Source organism: Nicrophorus vespilloides, unplaced genomic scaffold (assembly GCF_001412225.1).
Source record: "Nicrophorus vespilloides isolate i.1.1-1 unplaced genomic scaffold, Nicve_v1.0, whole genome shotgun sequence".
NCBI lineage: Eukaryota > Metazoa > Arthropoda > Insecta > Coleoptera > Silphidae > Nicrophorus > Nicrophorus vespilloides.
In genome coordinates this window covers 468,125-485,717 of record NW_017100099.1, presented here as the reverse complement: position 1 = coordinate 485,717, position 17,593 = coordinate 468,125, and the positions used below count along the sequence as shown (strand labels likewise).

General features: G+C 36.6%; 3 protein-coding genes across 7 annotated transcripts in view; 1 reads left to right on the top strand and 2 right to left on the bottom strand.

Annotated features, from left to right (window-relative positions):
* LOC108567924 (papilin) overlaps positions 1-10,431 on the top strand; it is a 60,531-nt gene extending 50,100 nt beyond the window's left edge. Inside the window, exons 7-33 of one of the 4 annotated variants that reach the window (XM_017928728.1) lie at positions 22-102; positions 161-333; positions 390-525; positions 584-921; positions 981-1,160; positions 1,227-1,580; positions 1,648-1,789; positions 1,850-3,872; positions 3,931-4,154; positions 4,210-4,383; positions 4,442-4,666; positions 4,724-5,257; positions 5,314-5,493; positions 5,681-5,851; positions 5,959-6,252; positions 6,413-6,790; positions 6,844-7,044; positions 7,101-7,313; positions 7,435-7,617; positions 7,746-7,994; positions 8,058-8,264; positions 8,324-8,457; positions 8,516-8,666; positions 8,773-9,306; positions 9,579-9,734; positions 9,794-9,907; positions 9,966-10,431. In XM_017928728.1, the coding sequence (XP_017784217.1) occupies positions 22-102; positions 161-333; positions 390-525; positions 584-921; positions 981-1,160; positions 1,227-1,580; positions 1,648-1,789; positions 1,850-3,872; positions 3,931-4,154; positions 4,210-4,383; positions 4,442-4,666; positions 4,724-5,257; positions 5,314-5,493; positions 5,681-5,851; positions 5,959-6,252; positions 6,413-6,790; positions 6,844-7,044; positions 7,101-7,313; positions 7,435-7,617; positions 7,746-7,994; positions 8,058-8,264; positions 8,324-8,457; positions 8,516-8,666; positions 8,773-9,306; positions 9,579-9,734; positions 9,794-9,907; positions 9,966-10,099 (7,883 nt within the window). In that variant the 3' untranslated portion in view covers positions 10,100-10,431. The remainder of the gene's footprint in view (positions 1-21; positions 103-160; positions 334-389; positions 526-583; positions 922-980; positions 1,161-1,226; positions 1,581-1,647; positions 1,790-1,849; positions 3,873-3,930; positions 4,155-4,209; positions 4,384-4,441; positions 4,667-4,723; positions 5,258-5,313; positions 5,494-5,680; positions 5,852-5,958; positions 6,253-6,412; positions 6,791-6,843; positions 7,045-7,100; positions 7,314-7,434; positions 7,618-7,745; positions 7,995-8,057; positions 8,265-8,323; positions 8,458-8,515; positions 8,667-8,772; positions 9,307-9,578; positions 9,735-9,793; positions 9,908-9,965) is intronic. The other 3 variants (XM_017928729.1, XM_017928730.1, XM_017928731.1) reach the window with 3 other exon arrangements.
* A 173-nt stretch (positions 10,432-10,604) lies between these two features.
* Positions 10,605-12,949, bottom strand: LOC108567904 (electron transfer flavoprotein subunit beta). Its single transcript, XM_017928679.1, has 5 exons — positions 12,781-12,949; positions 11,955-12,272; positions 11,809-11,889; positions 11,003-11,143; positions 10,605-10,941 (listed from the first exon to the last, which is right to left on the bottom strand). The coding sequence occupies exons 1-5, from the start codon at positions 12,829-12,831 to the stop codon at positions 10,771-10,773; spliced, it is 762 nt and encodes a 253-aa protein (XP_017784168.1). The 5' UTR covers positions 12,832-12,949; the 3' UTR covers positions 10,605-10,770.
* A 590-nt stretch (positions 12,950-13,539) lies between these two features.
* On the bottom strand, positions 13,540-16,403 carry LOC108567923 (protein UBASH3A homolog). 2 transcript variants are annotated; one of them, XM_017928726.1, is made up of 7 exons: positions 16,118-16,401; positions 15,776-16,016; positions 15,525-15,720; positions 15,263-15,358; positions 14,997-15,175; positions 14,564-14,935; positions 13,541-14,506 (listed from the first exon to the last, which is right to left on the bottom strand). In XM_017928726.1, exons 1-7 carry the CDS (start codon positions 16,222-16,224, stop codon positions 13,709-13,711), a joined length of 1,989 nt encoding a protein of 662 aa, XP_017784215.1. In that variant the 5' UTR covers positions 16,225-16,401; the 3' UTR covers positions 13,541-13,708. The 2 variants fall into 2 exon arrangements, with proteins under 2 accessions (XP_017784216.1, XP_017784215.1); XM_017928727.1 differs by lacking the exon at positions 15,263-15,358 and having other exon boundaries at positions 13,540-14,506; positions 16,118-16,403.
* Between the last annotated feature and the right edge of the window lie 1,190 nt (positions 16,404-17,593).

Here is a 17,593-nt window from a genome sequence, read left to right as displayed (position 1 = left end):
ATAATAAATGTTTGTATTTAGGATACAATGATATTTTGCTGATACCGCAGGGAGCTACTAACATCGAAGTAACTGAAATAGACCCTTCAAACAACTACTTAGGTATGCATGAAATATTTTTTTTTCTGGGGAATAATTAATAGTAAATATATCTTTTTAGCTGTTCGTAACACAAGCGGTTATTACCATTTGAACGGTAACTGGAGGATTGACTTTCCAAAAACTCTTGAATTTGCCGGATCCAAGATACATTACAATAGGCAGAGCCAAGGTTTTTCATCGCCCGATAGCATTTCCACTTTAGGTCCTATCGATGAAGCACTCTTCATTGTTGTAAGTATCAGATATTGGTAGCGCTTTGCATACTATTTAGAAACACCATTTTGCAGCTGCTCTTCCAAGATAGAAATGTTGGTGTAAAGTATGAATACAGTGTTCCAACGAACATTGTAGTTAGCACAGATGACAAGGCTTATGTTTGGACCTTCGATCAATATACTCCATGTACCTCATCGTGTGGAGGAGGTAAGACATTGAAATACATGTATGCCAAGGAATCATTAATTCTTGGAATTATCTGTAGGTGTTCAATACAGGAACGTTAGTTGCGCTGGCAGAAGAAACTTGGATCCAGCGGACGAGAAGCTTTGCGATCCAAATACCCGACCAGAGAATGCTCAACGATGCGGAGAGCAACCTTGCGAACCCAGATGGGTCACGAAACCTTGGCAGAAATGCTCGGCTCCGTGTGGCGAGGTTGGAACCCAGGACAGGCAAGTATTGTGCGAGCAAATCATCACCAATGGCGTAGCAAGCATCGTCGATGACTCCCAATGCGCGAGAATCCCAAAACCTGATACTCAACAAGCATGTAACGTTGGAGAAATTTGCGCTGAGTGGCATACCGGACCATGGAAACCGGTAAGTACAAAATTAATAAACTTTCATTGAAATAGTAAATTTCACAACGACGTTTGTAGTGTGATCATTTGTGCGGCGAAGGCAAAGAAACCAGAGTTGTCACATGTTATCGCAAAGATAATGGAAAAATTGTCAAACTTAACGACACCGACTGTAGCGACGAGAAACCTGAGAGCGAGAAAAAATGCAATTTAAGACCATGCGAAGGTGTGGATTGGATCGTCTCCGATTGGTCTGGTGTAAGAATATATCATTCTACTTTTAATGATTTCTTTAACTTCCAATATCTATTTTTTTATTGACAGTGCGACAAATGCGGATTAGTGTCGGAATCTCGTAATATCGAATGCGCAACGGCCAAGGGTGAAATCTTTCCAAATGAATTGTGCGAAACGGAAATGAAACCGGAAACTGTAAGAAAGTGCGACATGCCGTCGACCGGTTGCGATTATGAATGGTACGCATCGCAATGGAGCGAGTGTTCTGCGAAATGCGGAAGTGGCGTTAAAACTCGTAAAGTGTTCTGCGCTTCCGTCGACACTTTCGAAAAGAAGGACGATAAATTTTGCGATCCTGCGAAAAGGTACAACAAGGAAGAGGAATGCGTTGGTGAACTGGAGACTTGCACCGGGGAGTGGTTTAGTGGACCATGGAGCAAGGTACAACTAAATCTACGACAAAGGTTTTCGAACTTTTTTTCTTATAACTTTGAACTGTATTTTTTAGTGCTCAAAAGAATGCGGTGGTGGGCAGAAAGCGAGAAAGATTGTATGCTTGTCCGAGGGACTCGTTGTTAATATCACCAATTGTGGACCTTCATCGATTCCATCAGGATCGGAATCCTGCAATCAACAAGCATGCGATAAAGGTAAACTTTTTTATCAGAACGATTACAATGAAATTAAAAATTGTGTTTTCTTACTTTCAGACGAAATTCTTCCAGTCGATGTAACGAACCCAGTAGATGTTACAGATCAAGACTCTACTACCACTATGATGCCCGAAGAGGTAACTACGGAGAACGAAGATGATTACGAAATAGTAGATGCCGATGAGTGCGATGACGGTGAATGGGTTTATGATGATCTGACTATTGAAAATTCCAATGATAAACCTTCTGCTGAACCGTCCTTGGCTACAGATGATTTAATGTATGGCGATGATCCCAATGCAGATGACAAACTCTTAGAGCGTTTTATTGAAGGATCTGGGCAATCTACAGAAACCTCGTGGACTAACACAGACGAAGGTTCTGGAGATGATCAAAGCACATTAATTTCTGAAGACTTAACCACCGAACAACAAGCTTCTGTTGGAAGTACAAGACAAAGATCAGACGTCACAATTTCTGAAGAGGACTACAGTACAGATGATTTTACTGATGTCTTCACTGACCCTTCATCTGCATCCTCAGAGTTTGACACCAACCCAACGGAAGATTCATCAGAAATAATTGATTCCACTACTGAAATTAGTTCCGAAAACAGTGTAACTGAAGATATTACCTTGTCTTCCAATACGGATACTTATTCCAATGAAAGCACAGAGAGTTCTAGCGATGAATCTAATACAGAAACAAATGAATCTTCAACCATAAAATCAGAATCGGATGAACCTATAGATTCATCAAGCGAAGACACTTTGAATGAATCAGACTTACCGCAACCAACAAAAATGACTACTTTAGATATATCGGCTAAAACTGACATAGAATCAACAACGAAAGAAATTAGTTCAGATATGACAACCGAATACTATACCACGGACTCAGCTACTAATATTCCAACTTATGATGTTAGTGAATCTTCATCCGACTTAATTGATAGTAGTGAATCAACAACAAGCGGAGGTGATGAGTCTACAACTGAAATGGTTGACGCAAGTGATTTGACATCAATTGAAGATAGCGAATCCACCACTAAAATGGCTGAATCAAGTGATTCTTCAACAATTGAAGATAGCGACCTTACAACTGAAATGGTTGATACAAGTGAGTCTTCAACAATTAAAGACAGCGAATTGACAACGAAAATGACTGAAACAAGTGATTCGTCAACAATCGAAGATAGCGAATCAACGACGAAAATGGTTGATGCAAGTGAGTCTTCGACAATTGAAGACAGCGAGGCAATAACGAAAATGGTTGATACTAGTGAATCTTCAACAATTGAAGATAGCGAGTCAACAAAGAAAATGGTTGATGCAAGTGAATCTGCATCAACTGAAGACAGTGAGGCAACAACTGTATCTCTTGAATCTGATGAGTCTACGACATTGGACGCTAGTGCAACTGATTCCACGACTGTAAAATCTGATATTACAACTGTAGAATCCGATATTACAACTGTAGAATCCGATATTACTACTGTAGAATCCGATATTACTACTGTAGAATCCGATATTACTACTGTAGAATCCGATATTACTACTGTAGAAATGCTATCTGGTGAATTCACCACAGAATTCGAAACAACCGACGCAACAGATATTGATAGTACTACTGATTACGACATGGAAGGAACGACAGTCAGTGCATTAACAGATGTAACGAGCTCTTCAGAGTTCGACATTTGGTCATCAACAACTGAAAGCGGTTCAACGGATTGGGAAACAACGGAAATTATGGAAATATTTACACCAAAACCAAAGAAATGCAGGCGCAAGAAGAAGAAGAGTTGCAAGACAAGTACATACGGATGTTGTTTCGATAAAGTTACATCCGCCCAGGGTCCATTCGACAAAGGATGCGCGATTCCCAAAACTTGCAAGGAAACCGAGTTTGGATGTTGCGAAGACGGCGTGTCTATGGCTCTCGGAGATAACTTCAAAGGATGTCCATCCTCTCACTGCGAGGAGTCATTGTTCGGTTGCTGTTCTGATAATAGGACACCGGCTGAAGGAGAAAAAAACGAAGGATGCCCGGCGCCTCCGCCGGAATGTCTTAAATCTACGTATGTGCACAGCTTTAATTACGCCATTTCGAAAACTAATTTACAATAATATTCACAGATTTGGTTGCTGTAGCGATAATACCACTGAAGCGAAAGGTCCAAACGAGGAAGGATGCTTGGAGATTTTGGAAGTTGCATCTATTAGCTGTTCGGAATCTACATTCGGTTGTTGTCCGGATGGGGAAACTAAGTCAGAAGGGAAATACTTTGAGGGTTGCCCATTGCCAAAGGAAAATTGCATACATTCGCAGTTTGGATGTTGTCCAGATGGCGAAACGTCAGGTATTTTCTTTGCAATCTTTATACTTCTAACATTACAAACTTTTATTTTTCATAGCACAAGGACGAAACTTCAGAGGTTGTGCAGTGGCATGTTCCAACAGTACATTTGGTTGTTGCGAAGACGGCCTTACACCAAGTCATGGTTATAACAGAGAAGGCTGTTGCTTGGCCACAGTATACGGATGCTGTCCAGATAACATTAAGGCAGCAGAGGGACTCAATCTGGAAGGTAATTCATTGGAATATAGAAAGATGTGGATGTTTTTTTATTTAATCCTTATTAATAGGTTGTGGCTGCGAATATTCTCCATATAAGTGTTGTCCTGACAACATCACATCTGCGCGAGGTCAAAATAACGAAGGATGCGGTTGCCAACATACGGAACACGGTTGCTGTCCAGACAATTATACACCAGCTGCAGGACCAGAGTATCAAGGATGCCTTTGTCACACATTCCAATTCGGTTGTTGTCCTGACGGCATCACCATTGCAATTGGAGCACAGCAACAAGGTAAATTATTTATTACATCCAAGATTAATATCAATAATATATTTGAAACACCATCAGGATGCGAATGTGGAAAAACTCAATACGGATGTTGCTCTGATAACCAAACACTCGCAAGAGGTCCGAACAAAGAGGGATGCGGCTGCGAATCTTCGACATATGGTTGCTGCCACGATGGAGTTACTGATGCACAAGGGGATAATTTCGAAGGATGCGAAGATGTTCCAGTTAACAAACAGGCTGAGTGCTCGTTACCAAAAGAACGTGGATCTTGCAGGAACTATACTGTCAAATGGTTCTTCGATATGGAATACGGTGGTTGCTCCAGGTTCTGGTACGGAGGATGCGATGGCAACAATAATCGTTTCAAAAGTCAAGAAGACTGCAAAGAGGTGTGCGTTGAACCGCAGGGCAAAGACAGATGTAAACTACCGAAGGTTGTTGGAGCGTGTGAAGGTTATTACCCGTCCTGGTATTACGATAAAGATCGTAATCAATGCAGTCAATTCTATTACGGAGGATGTCTTGGAAATAATAACAGATTTGAAACAGCAGAAGAGTGTCAAAATGAATGCGTCGTCGATACTTATTCTGGTAGGTATTGGTGTATTTCTTCTTAACAGCGTGTTAAATAAATGAAACTTTGATAGATGCTTGCGATCAACCGAAAGAAGAAGGACCTTGCCGTGGACAGTATCTGCGCTGGTATTTCGACAAAGAATCATCCACTTGCTCGCAGTTTTATTATGGTGGTTGTAAGGCAAATAGTAACAATTTTGCAACTGAAATTGCTTGCAAGCAAAAATGTTCAGATCCCAACAGGAGAAAGGGTATGTTTTTTTTATATAATTTTTGAACCTATTAACTCGAAATTTAGAAACTATAACGTGATTCCTATATTTCTATATTTCTGCATGACTCATAGTTAAACATAATAACAAGTCTTAACAAATAATTAATATACACCACTACTTTAACGCATGTTTCTAACCTCTTCATATAATTTACTTACAATAGATCACTGCTCTTTACCAAGAGCGCAGGGTAACTGCACCAAAAATGAACCCAGATGGTACTTTGATGCATCTCAAAAACGCTGCATGCCGTTTTACTTTTCTGGTTGTGATGGCAACAAAAATAATTTCCAAAGTAAAGACCATTGCGAGGCGGACTGTCCTCAAGATATTAGTGAGTAAAGCTATTGAAAGTCACTGGTATTACTCAATATTAACAATAATACCTTACAATTTTTAAATTATTTGATGACTAATCTCTGTCTTTTAACGTGTTTTTAGTCAAAGATACTTGTCAACTTCCCTCTGATGTTGGAAATTGCTCAGAATACGTTGCTAAATGGTACTATGATACAAGAGACAAAGCTTGCAGACAATTCTATTACGGCGGTTGCGGTGGTAATGATAACAATTTCATTACTGAAGATGACTGTCTGAGAAGATGCGATAAATCTGAAAGCGAAGTTGAAACAAAACCTGAATCTCAGCCAGAGCCCGAATCTGCAGTTCGACAAGAATTACAGCCTAAAGTGGAACCCGAAGAAAACAACGAAGTATTAGATCATTTCAAGCAAGGTAAGTGTACAAATCTATCGAGTCAATCAAATAAGAAAATGTAATTTATTTGTAATTCTCTTTTATAACTAACAAATGTTAGGACTATTAGTAAGTTGAATAAGAACAATATGATTATAAAGTACTGTTATTTAATTCATAAATTACATTTGTTTTGTAGATGATTGTTTCCTGCCAAGCGAAGCTGGACCATGCAGAGACAATGTCGAAGCAAGATGGTTCTATAACGAAAACGGTGTATGCATGCAATTCATGTACGGCGGATGCGGTGGCAATAGGAACAACTTCAAAACGTCCGATGAATGTATACAGAAGTGCGGAAATGCTAGGGACCTATGTGCTTTGCCTATGGTGGTAGGTCCTTGCAATGCGCACTACGATAGTTTCTTCTACAACTCCACTACAGATAACTGCGAACCGTTTAAATTCGGAGGCTGTCAAGGCAATGATAATAGGTTCGACAAACTGGTCGATTGCGAGCAGAAATGCAAACGTGGACCTTTCACAGCTACACAGGCACCACCACCTGAGCAACCAGGTAAGATTGTTAAAAAAACACACGATAGATACAACTGATGCAATTTAACTTAGTTCAAGAATTGGATGACAGTACCAAAATATGTTATCAACCTGTTGATACCGGAAACTGCAACGACAGTATCGCTGCATACTTTTTCGATCCTGCAACTCACAAATGTCAAACATTCACTTACTCTGGTTGCGGTGGAAACGCTAACAGATACAACAGTGAGGAACAGTGCGAAAGACAATGCGGAAGATTCAGAGGACAAGGTACTAATATCAGAATGTTAGAAAATCTTTAATTATTTTTCTCTTCATTTCCATAGATGTTTGCAAAATGCCCGTGGATGTTGGTCCATGCAGGGCTCAAATAAGGAAATCTTATTACGATAGTTCGTTGGGTCGCTGCGCAGAGTTTAATTATGGAGGATGTGAAGGAAACGGCAACAGATTCAGTTCTATTTCGGAGTGCGAAGGCATTTGCTTGCTCCACGAGGAGACCAAAACAAACGTTAGCAAAACAAACGTTAGCAATATAGGTATGTTCGGAAGTCTGATTGTAAGCACATTATCTCCTGAAACCTGGTTATGGGAATGTTCTTTGTTTGTGTCTGTTTTTCACATTTCTTCTATTTCACTAAATGTCTCTTTTACATTTAGAAATTTGCCGTTTGCCGGTGGATAGTGGCACATGCTACCAAAATAGCTACAAACATTGGTACTTTAACGACGAGCGTGGAGAATGCATGGCATTTATTTATACCGGTTGCGGTGGAAACTTCAACAGATTTAATAGTTTCCAAGCATGTATTGACACGTGCGGAGATTATATACCTCCACCTAGTAAGTGCACTGCACTATACCTAATAGCAGCACAACCGCTTCTATAACAATACAACTTGCGCTTTACAATATGCTTTAAAATCTATAAAGAATACAAATGTCTTAAAGTATGATTTTTCCCTTTCTAGTCAACGAAATTGATAGCGAATTACCAACAGAAGTACCGAACTTGTGCCTTGAAGAGCAAGAAACATGTAATACAATGAAATGCGCTTACGGTAGAAAGAGTAGCATTGATGAGAATATGTGCACCAAATGCTCATGCTACGATCCATGCGAAGGACAAGTCTGCGATGAAAATTCTCAATGCGGAGTCGATATAAACATGAACAGGACTTCAGAACAGGATGCTTCCTACGTTCCCGTTTGTAGACTGAGTAAGTTTTGTTGGAGACCCACCTAAATTAAATAAACATTAACATTTTTTTTTTAATTTCCAGTTTCGAAACCTGGTTCATGTCCGGCGATACAAGAAAATCCAGAGCAATGCAACAATGAATGCTATAACGATGCTGGTTGTTTAATGGATTTGAAGTGCTGTTCAACAGGATGCGGAATGGCTTGCGTGGCTCCATACAGTCAACCAGCTGAATTAGTTACAGCAAACTATCAACCAGCCTACACTGATCCATCAGTCAATATTGGTTGTGCGTATTAAAAGTTTTCATACTTTCTGAGATTATATAATATACTTTCTTCCGATTAGATTATCCACCACAAATAAATTATGAAATTTATAAACCGGAGGTTACGGGCAAAGAAGGTGACATGGTTACACTTGACTGCGCGGTTAGAGGTAATCCCAATCCCAAGATCACCTGGAGAAAAGATAATCTTTTGGTGAGGACATTTAATCTGTTCGAATTCGAAACATTTTTTTATTAACTATTTCGCTTAGATCGATGGTCTTCAAGCAAAGTACAGGATTCAGTTCGATGGTACTCTAAACATCATCACCTTGCATAAGACCGACTCTGGCGTGTACGTGTGTGTCGCCGACAATAACATTGGTCAACCAATGCATAACCAAATATCGTTGAACGTCGAAGGTAAGTTTTTTTTTCATACTTCTCTTATTTGCATTATAATCACCGTGAAAGCATGTACGTGTAGTTTGATTAACATAGAATGTAAATATAAAATTTAACAATGTAGATGGAGAAGAATCTCCGGCTCGTATTTACGAGATGCCCGAGGAGCAACACATAGTCTCTCTTGGTTCGAGAGCGGAATTAAGATGTTACGCATTAGGTTTCCCATTCCCGTCGGTTACATGGTGGAGGAATAACTCTATGCTGCCACTAAAAAATAACTTCTACGAACAGCGCAAAGACTATTCCCTTCAGATACATTCGGTCCAATTGACCGATCTGGGTTCATACACGTGTCAAGCGTACACAGGTTTTGGAAAGGCGGCAAGTTGGACGGTCACCGTCCAAGCTTACGGACCCGTTTACACTACTAACCCCGATGAACAGATATACATGAAATACGTCGTTGATGCTCCTACAAGACCTGAAACTATCGAACGTCCCCAGTATCCTTACAGACCACGGGGTACTGTACCACCGATACAACCTCCTCCTCCACCACCACCAACACCTCAACCATTTATCCCACAACCGTACACCGAACCCCAACCAGAAATAAGACCTGAACAACATTGGAACATTGGAGCACCTCTAATTGGTATGCACGTTGGTTTACAAATAACGCTTTGGCTACAGATCGCATGTCCTTGTTTTTTTTTGTGTGAAAACGTTTGTCCGCTTATAATTACCATAGCTTACCTAGTTGTCATGACTAAAATAATTTCTCGATAATCGTTCAAAGCTTTCATATATTTGCAAATGTATAGTTACAGTGTAAGAAATAAACTATAATGAGTTAAGTTTAAATAGCTTTCGACGCATATGCTCATTACAGGAAAGAATATTGTCTAAATATAATTTGATTTTTAGTACCAATCAAAATAAATATGGTACTGCCCGAACAAAGCTATGCCATTGGTAGCAACATTACCATTCCTTGCGATGTCGATGGATATCCTACGCCTCAAGTTCACTGGTACAAAGACAACATTGAAATAACGGAGTCCGAAAAATATTTTATCTCAGGTAATTATAATTTACATCTAGTTTATAACTACAGCATCGCTAAATACAATACTTTCCAGAGAGCAACCGTTTGACTGTAAGACATATCGACATGTACGATTCCGGCTACTACAAGTGCGTTGCAGGCAATCAATACAGCAATGCCTTTAGTGAGGTCCACATTCAGACGCAAGGTAACTTTGTTAACTGACATCTTTTGAAGCATACATTTACAATTTTAATTTATTTCAGATATTCGAGCGGACTGCACCGACAATCAATTCTTCGCCAAATGCGATTTAATTGTTAAAGCGAAATTCTGCAAGCACGAATACTACGCGAAGTTCTGCTGCAAGTCTTGCACCTTAGCTGGTCAATTGTCATAATAATTTCTAGTATTAAAACTAATAATGCTACATTATAACTAGTCTCAATGATTTTTTTATGTAATTAATTTCGTGCAAGTTACTTATAACAAAATATTTAATAGATGCGACACCACATTTACAAAGTGGATTTTCATATTGCCGATCCGTTTATTTCGAACACACCGATTCTATATTTATATTAAACATATTCTAGTAATTATTGTGTAAAATACTACTACTACTTTTTTTGTTTTAATTATGTTTTCCTTTTTGTATGGGCGTTTCACTTGACAAACCCCATTTTTCGTCAGATCGTGCAATTGTATTACATGTATATATATATTATTATTTGTATTTAGTATTTCGCAATTTAAAATTTGTATAAAACAAAATAAATGAAAAAAGAACAAAATTATTATTGTCTACCAATAAAATTATTGTAAGTTTATTTTAATAAAGATACTCGATATTTTCTATCAAATGATGTCTATTATTTTTCACAAAGCAATAAATAAGAAGTCCGTTTGTAACACTTGTAAAAAATATATTTTTTTTATTATACGAAATTTTTCTAGGCACTGCAGTTAAAAACAAAAGTATTTACATATAAAAAGAAACAGCCTTTTACATTGAAATACCTCCAAATTGATGGTAGTAATTTGTTCAGTTAGTTGGTAATTGTAATTCATTTAAATGTGTCCACCCTCCTTCAATTTTCCGACGAGAGCATCCACGTCAGGGAGAATCACACCTGGTTGACGAACTGGTGGATCTTCGACGCTGACGATTTCGATACGTGGAGATATGTCGACTCCCAAGTCCTTTGGAGTCATCTTAGCGATCGGCTTCTTCTTAGCTTTCTACAAATAACAACCAATGTAATATAACTGATTATTATACTTAATGGAATTGATGTAATACCATGATGTTTGGTAGTGTGGCGTATCTTGGCTCGTTCAAACGCAAATCGGCGCTGATGACAGCTGGAATTTTGCATTTGATGGTTTCCATTCCACCATCGACTTCACGCTTTACAGTAAGTTCCTTGTCTCCCTTTTCAATCTATATTTATAATAGAAACAAAAATAATTTAATACAAGTTTGACAGGTTTTTTGTAATAATAATCTATATACATTCAGCGATAAGCTAACGGACTCAATGTAAATTCCTATTGTCGTACGCTAAGCGAATGGACGTTAATCATTCGGTGAATTTCCATATAAATGTATTTACAATTTTTATATTTATATATCTCCTCGTTCGCAGTACATACGAACGTACACATTTCCGTCGAATCTCAATATATTATAGATATTTCAGACCGTCTCAAACTATTTTTTGATGAACTTTAATTTAAACATAAGTTGAAAAGACAAAGTGAATGCTGGACTAGTCCGAATGTCATTGTACGTTCGAGCGTATATTTATACGTTACTTCTGAGGATAAAATAATTATAGATGTACGTTAAAAGTGAAAAGTTAACATTGGATTTTTGCACTCAATTCATCTCCACAATAGGGAAATCGAATATATTGTACATAATTGAAGTAAATAATTTAAAAATGAAATATGTAAATAAAAAACGCGAAGACTCTATTCAGAAAATTGTTAATTAACTATCAAATATTTGCTTTTCAAGCTACTAGGATCGTGACTCTTGTATTTTGTTGGGATAAAGTGATAACGTCTAACCTTGGTATTACGAAATCAACATTATTCACTTACATGAGAGGCGAAGGTGGCCTGTGGCCAGTCCAAAACGGCGGCGGTCATTTGGGCGGTTTGATTGGAGTCATCATCAATGGCCTAATAAAACATGTTAAATCTTTCATATTGATTCTTCGTAACGTTTCTCAATGTGGTAGCATTACTTGTTTGCCAACAATGATGAGGTCGATCTTCTCCTTCTCGGCGATCTTAGCTAAGATCTTGGAGACGTGGATGGGTTGAAGAGTCTCGTACTCGGCAGCTGGAATCTCGACGTGGATGCCCTTGTCGACTCCCATAGCGAGCGCAGTCCTAATCACTTCTTGGCTTTGGGCCGGACCGCAAGAGACGGCAATAATTTCAGATGCGATCTTCTTCTCCTTCATGCGGACAGCCTCTTCGACGGCGATTTCATCGAATGGATTCATGGAGTGCTTCACGCCATCAGTAACAACACCTTTCTTGTCTGGCTTCACGCGAATCTGAAGAATAAATCATCACAATATACAATTTTATAATATTCTAAATAATTAAACAAATTCAAATCAAAACCAAGAATATTATTTTTACTTGATGTTATACAATTTTACATACATACATAATTATTTAAATAGTTCTAAAACATTTATAAATAATAATTGATTCATTCACAATATTACTAAAGCTGCAGTTACATGTAAGAAAAAATACAGTGAATCTAGTATGTTATATAATCCAAAATTTGCAATAAAGAATCATAAGAACTTTAAAATTCAATAATATTTACATCTGTAAATAACATTGTCATTATGTTCTTTCAGTATCTGATCATTTCAATTAAATATATTTAATACATTAATATATTGATTACAATAAATTGTTGAAATGCAAATTGTGATAAGTGTGAATATTTATCATGTCTGCCACATGTAATAAGATATTTTATAATACAGACGATATTATCAATCCTATTGGAATAATATTTGATAGAATTGGTGCAACTGGAATTACCTTAACAGCATAGTCAATAACTCTCTTAACTCCAACCAGTACACGAGCCATTTTTGCCAAAGATGTTTATCGACACCAACAAATCACGAAAAACAGCACCAAATTAATATTCAACTAGTAAATTCAACATAGATTAGAACCCAGATTGGACCATGGACTTTGGAATCTCATGTGTGGACGTACTTTTCACATTATGTCTTATTAAGTTGGTAAACGTTTCAAAGTTAATACGTTTAATTGCAATTTTTAATTGATTTATGGTTTATTAGCTTACTATTTTCTATTTATATACTGGAAAAGTACATATAATATAATTATAGCATTAGGTAATCATAATAAATTATATACAATTCACGTTTAGGTCAAATTAAATCCAAGTGGTATTCAAGTTGCCTATCTCAAGTACTTAGTAAAATAGACGCAAATGTCTTAAAGCAATAATTAAGGATAGAAATATATCGTATTAGAATATATATCTAACCATATATTTCTAATTTAAGAGAATGATTAAAATAATTAATAAAAAATATTATACATGGTGGAAATAAGGTCTTAAATAAACAAAAAATGTATCAAAAATTTAGTTTGAGCTAAAATTTATTGAATTATTTTTGTAATGGTTCATTTATATTGTTTAAATTATAATTAGCGATAACATCCAGTAAATCTAAATATTCCATAGACTCTTTGGTAAGACTAATAAAACATTCAATATATAATATAATGAGAATAACTTAATACTGTAGTTTAAAATTGTAAATATTTAATACTTATACGTGATTTAATGTTTTATATATATATATTGCATATATAGTTGTAATCTGAGATTAGAAAATAGAGATTTTACTTTGCAAGTACGTTTCATTTACTTACATTCACAACGTTCGCTTAAATATATTGTCAAGTCTTAAAATATTAATGAACATACTTAGGGCTGTATGAGGCTCCAATTAAAACGTGGATTGTTGTAATGAGTCACTGGAGGAATCGGAGGTTCATTCATTTCCCACAAATCCTCTTTTTTCTCCAATTCCACCAAACTGCAATAATGAACATGCGGAATTAAGCCAGTCAGTTCATTGACAGATCTCGGAGTTAGGCCCAAAATTTGTCTGGTGCAAACCTCAACGGAAGCAGCATGAGCGACGAATAATATATTACCAGCCTTATTCTCATCAAGAACGCTTTTGGTTATGAAACCACTTCTATTGTAAAACTGTTCGCAATTTTCCTGCGATTTAAACAATTCCGATTTTGTAATGAACGGCGTGTAATCTTCGTCTATATTGTAACCAGCAACTTTCAGTTCGTCAACAGTCAACCAATCAGGTTTCACATCTTGATACCAGACCAGCCATTCAAACAACCCTGGCTCCAGCTTAATCCTCACGGAATCTTTCAAACCCAACCCTTTCAGTACTCCATCGCATGTCTGAACGCAACGCAAGGAAGGCGAAGCAAAAGCATACTTTATATTAACTTTTGCATGCTTCAATCCTTCCCCAGTCAAAGTTGCTTGCAGGACACCGACGTTAGTTAAAGGAGAATCTTTTATAAAACCGGGAGGTCCAAGTTTCCTCTGAGGAACACTGAGCGGCATGTTCAAATCTTTGCGTATATATTTACCTTCCTTGTCAAAGCAATGTGGTATCCAAGATCCGAATGTGAAGTCCACTCTTTCACCGTGACGCATGACGAAGAGCTTTTGGTTTTCCGGAACAGCATTCTAACAAAATTTAAATTTTAACTAAACTCTCTAAATACAAATAGTAATTATACACACTTGATGTTTCTCAGATATTGTTAGATTTTCGACGTCCTCCGTATAAGTATCAACGTCAGCATCAACTTGATTCACGATTGAATCAATTTCAGTCTCAATTTTAGGAATAGAATCTGGACTTGCCGATAAAGTGGTCAAGTTTCCAACCGAAATTTGATTCAAAGCCACCTTCTTATGCAACGTCCAAGCATCAGATTCTGCAGTCCTTTCAGTATAGCTCTCTGGCAATAAACCAGTCTGGCCTGTCAACCACGACGTGCCTTCAACCCAACCGTCCGGTGAATTGGTCAAAGCTTCGCTGCTTACATAGACGTAATCTCCTGTGCGCAATTCCAATTCATCATTTTCCAAAGGGGTGTACGGATGAATCACCTTACGTATAAATACTTTCAATTATTATCATAATTATATGATTTATTTATTGATTGTGTACCTTGTGGACTTGTTTACCGTTCACTCTAGGGTCTCGCGAATACAACCTCAATTCCCAAGCGCTCGAAGTACTTGGATCCAAAGTTTCCACAAGACTTTTCAAGTGTGCGTAGTTGTTTGTGGAAAACTGGTAGGCCAATGTTAAATGGAGTGATTTAACGTGCGGTTCTAAGCTGATCGCTGTAATGACAAGACAATTGTGTTACTTCTTCAGCTCGCGATTGGTTTTCTCTTCCTAAAGACTATGTAAGCTATTAGTAATCTTACATCTGCTACCCCTTGGTATACACCTAGCCGTGGTGGTCGAACACCATGGAAAACAGGCAGTTAAAGCATCAAAATGCTCATAAGTGTCACTAATAACTGAAAGAACCAACACCTTAGTTATTTGACACCAACAACCATGTTACAACTAGTATACTAAATACACAGAGAAAATAAAAAAGGAAAAACCGTGAACAGAAATAATAAACAACAACTAATAATAATTTGGCTACACTAGCAGTCCATTTCATATGTGTTCTCTTACTAGCATTGGACACTTCTTTCACATATTGCATAGCAATTCTCTTCAAATAATCTGCATGCTCTTCAGATACAAAGAAGCCCATAAAATTGTGTGAAGCATATGTTTCAAGTTTCAGGGGCTCATTTAGTAAAGCCCCATTCCTATCCATTACACTCTTCAGTGTTTGCGAAAGATGTGGTGCATCCTCATCAGGAGCCTTATAAAAAAAGCAGTTAATATAATAAACATATTAATTAAATGCATCAAAATACCTTAAAGAATGAAACCAAAGTAATATGTGGTGTAAAATTATGAGCACCATTCCATCCGCAGTGGATTAGGGTGAGCTCCCAGAAGTTCTGCAGCTGCTCAAGAAATGGACCTACTGGGCATGCATATAAGATGTATTCCCTTGGAGCTGAATCATCCAGCAGTGGATCGTTGACATGAGCCAAAAGCCAATCAGAAGCCAACTGCACTCCACGATTACCAGTTGCTGCCAATGCCTTTTCTCTGTTCATACAATAAACATATTAAAATAACTTTTTGTTTTGCAAATGCATCAAATTAAAAACACTATATGAAAAACTGAGATTATAAACAACGCAACTAACGCTCTATGTTTGGGGAATCCCATCTGCAACAAGATCTGCAACGGCGTCAGATGTTGCTTGGATATTTTCGTCGGGGTTGGGTTCCTCCTTGGAGGTAATGTAGCCATTATTTAGCACTGTTTAAATCCAGGTTAACGATGTTGATGTTGTCACTTGCATATTTTGACAAGTGGATGAAACGCGCGCAACGTACCAAACTACATCCATGTAGGATGCAGTTGCAGACAGAAATGTTGGCAGCATTGTTATTTTAATATTAGTTGCATAATATTATAATTAATTATTACTTCACGAATATTCAGTACAAATTTGTGAACAAGCAAAATAGTAATAGAATGTTACATAATTTAACCAAATATCTAACAATTACTTAAATGCTTAAAACATAGCTGTTAGATATTTAAAGATAAGTTTAGATGCTAAACACATATGTGTACTATAAACTTAAATGTAAATTATTAAATAAATACTCGTTATATTTATCACTTACTAAAATTAATACTAATAGACACATACTTTACTGAAATTGACATACATATGTAAATGCAAATGCATTGCATATAGCTAATAAAATAAATTGATTTGTGCAGAAAGTAATAAACCAAACGTTTGAAAAACTTGTACAAATATTTTAATGAATTTTTAACCTAATTATAGAGGAAAATTCTATAAAACTAGTAAAATAAATTCATTAAAGGAGCAATAATTTATTGAAGATTGTGAATAATTTGCATTTATTATTATAGCATATTCTATATATAACTGCTAAATGATATTGCGTGCTTCATAATAACTCTCTCATTCCATAACTATGATGATATACTTTATACTATTTGCTTATTGTATTTGCTAATTCTAATTATATTTCATCAACCTTTATTTTCATTTCATTACTTCAACTTTAAAATTACGTTTGAAAAAACTCATTCCTTCATATGTATCCTTTTCACATTCAAAATTACATAAATCTTATTATATTGTATTAATTAATATGTATTCTCAATAATTTTAATTTTATTTTAAATGGAAATAAAATTGGAAATATGAATAAGTTTGCTTACAAATGTATAAATATTACCAGATTTTTATTTGAGAATGAACTATTTTTTTATATTCATTGGTATTTTTGCAGACGAACATAAAGGATTGTAGAATTCCAAGTATTATTTTGAACCACTCGCATTTTATTAAGCCCCGCATTTTCCGAATACTGTTTTCCATTGTTCAGAGCTGCATAGAAATAATCAAAGCCGATGGTTCACAATAAAATTCATTGTCGAAAATATTCATAACGTGTAGGTTTATCAAATAAAAAATAACTGATATTGCATAACGCATTTCATTTAAGAGAATATAAGTTGAAATTGGTTAATGAAATCAGTATTTAAATTACAGCTGCAGATCAAAGTCTTCTCAGTTCGAAGGATCGGTTTAAATTTAGACCCGGATGCAGTTCATTGATTGAAATGTAAATTC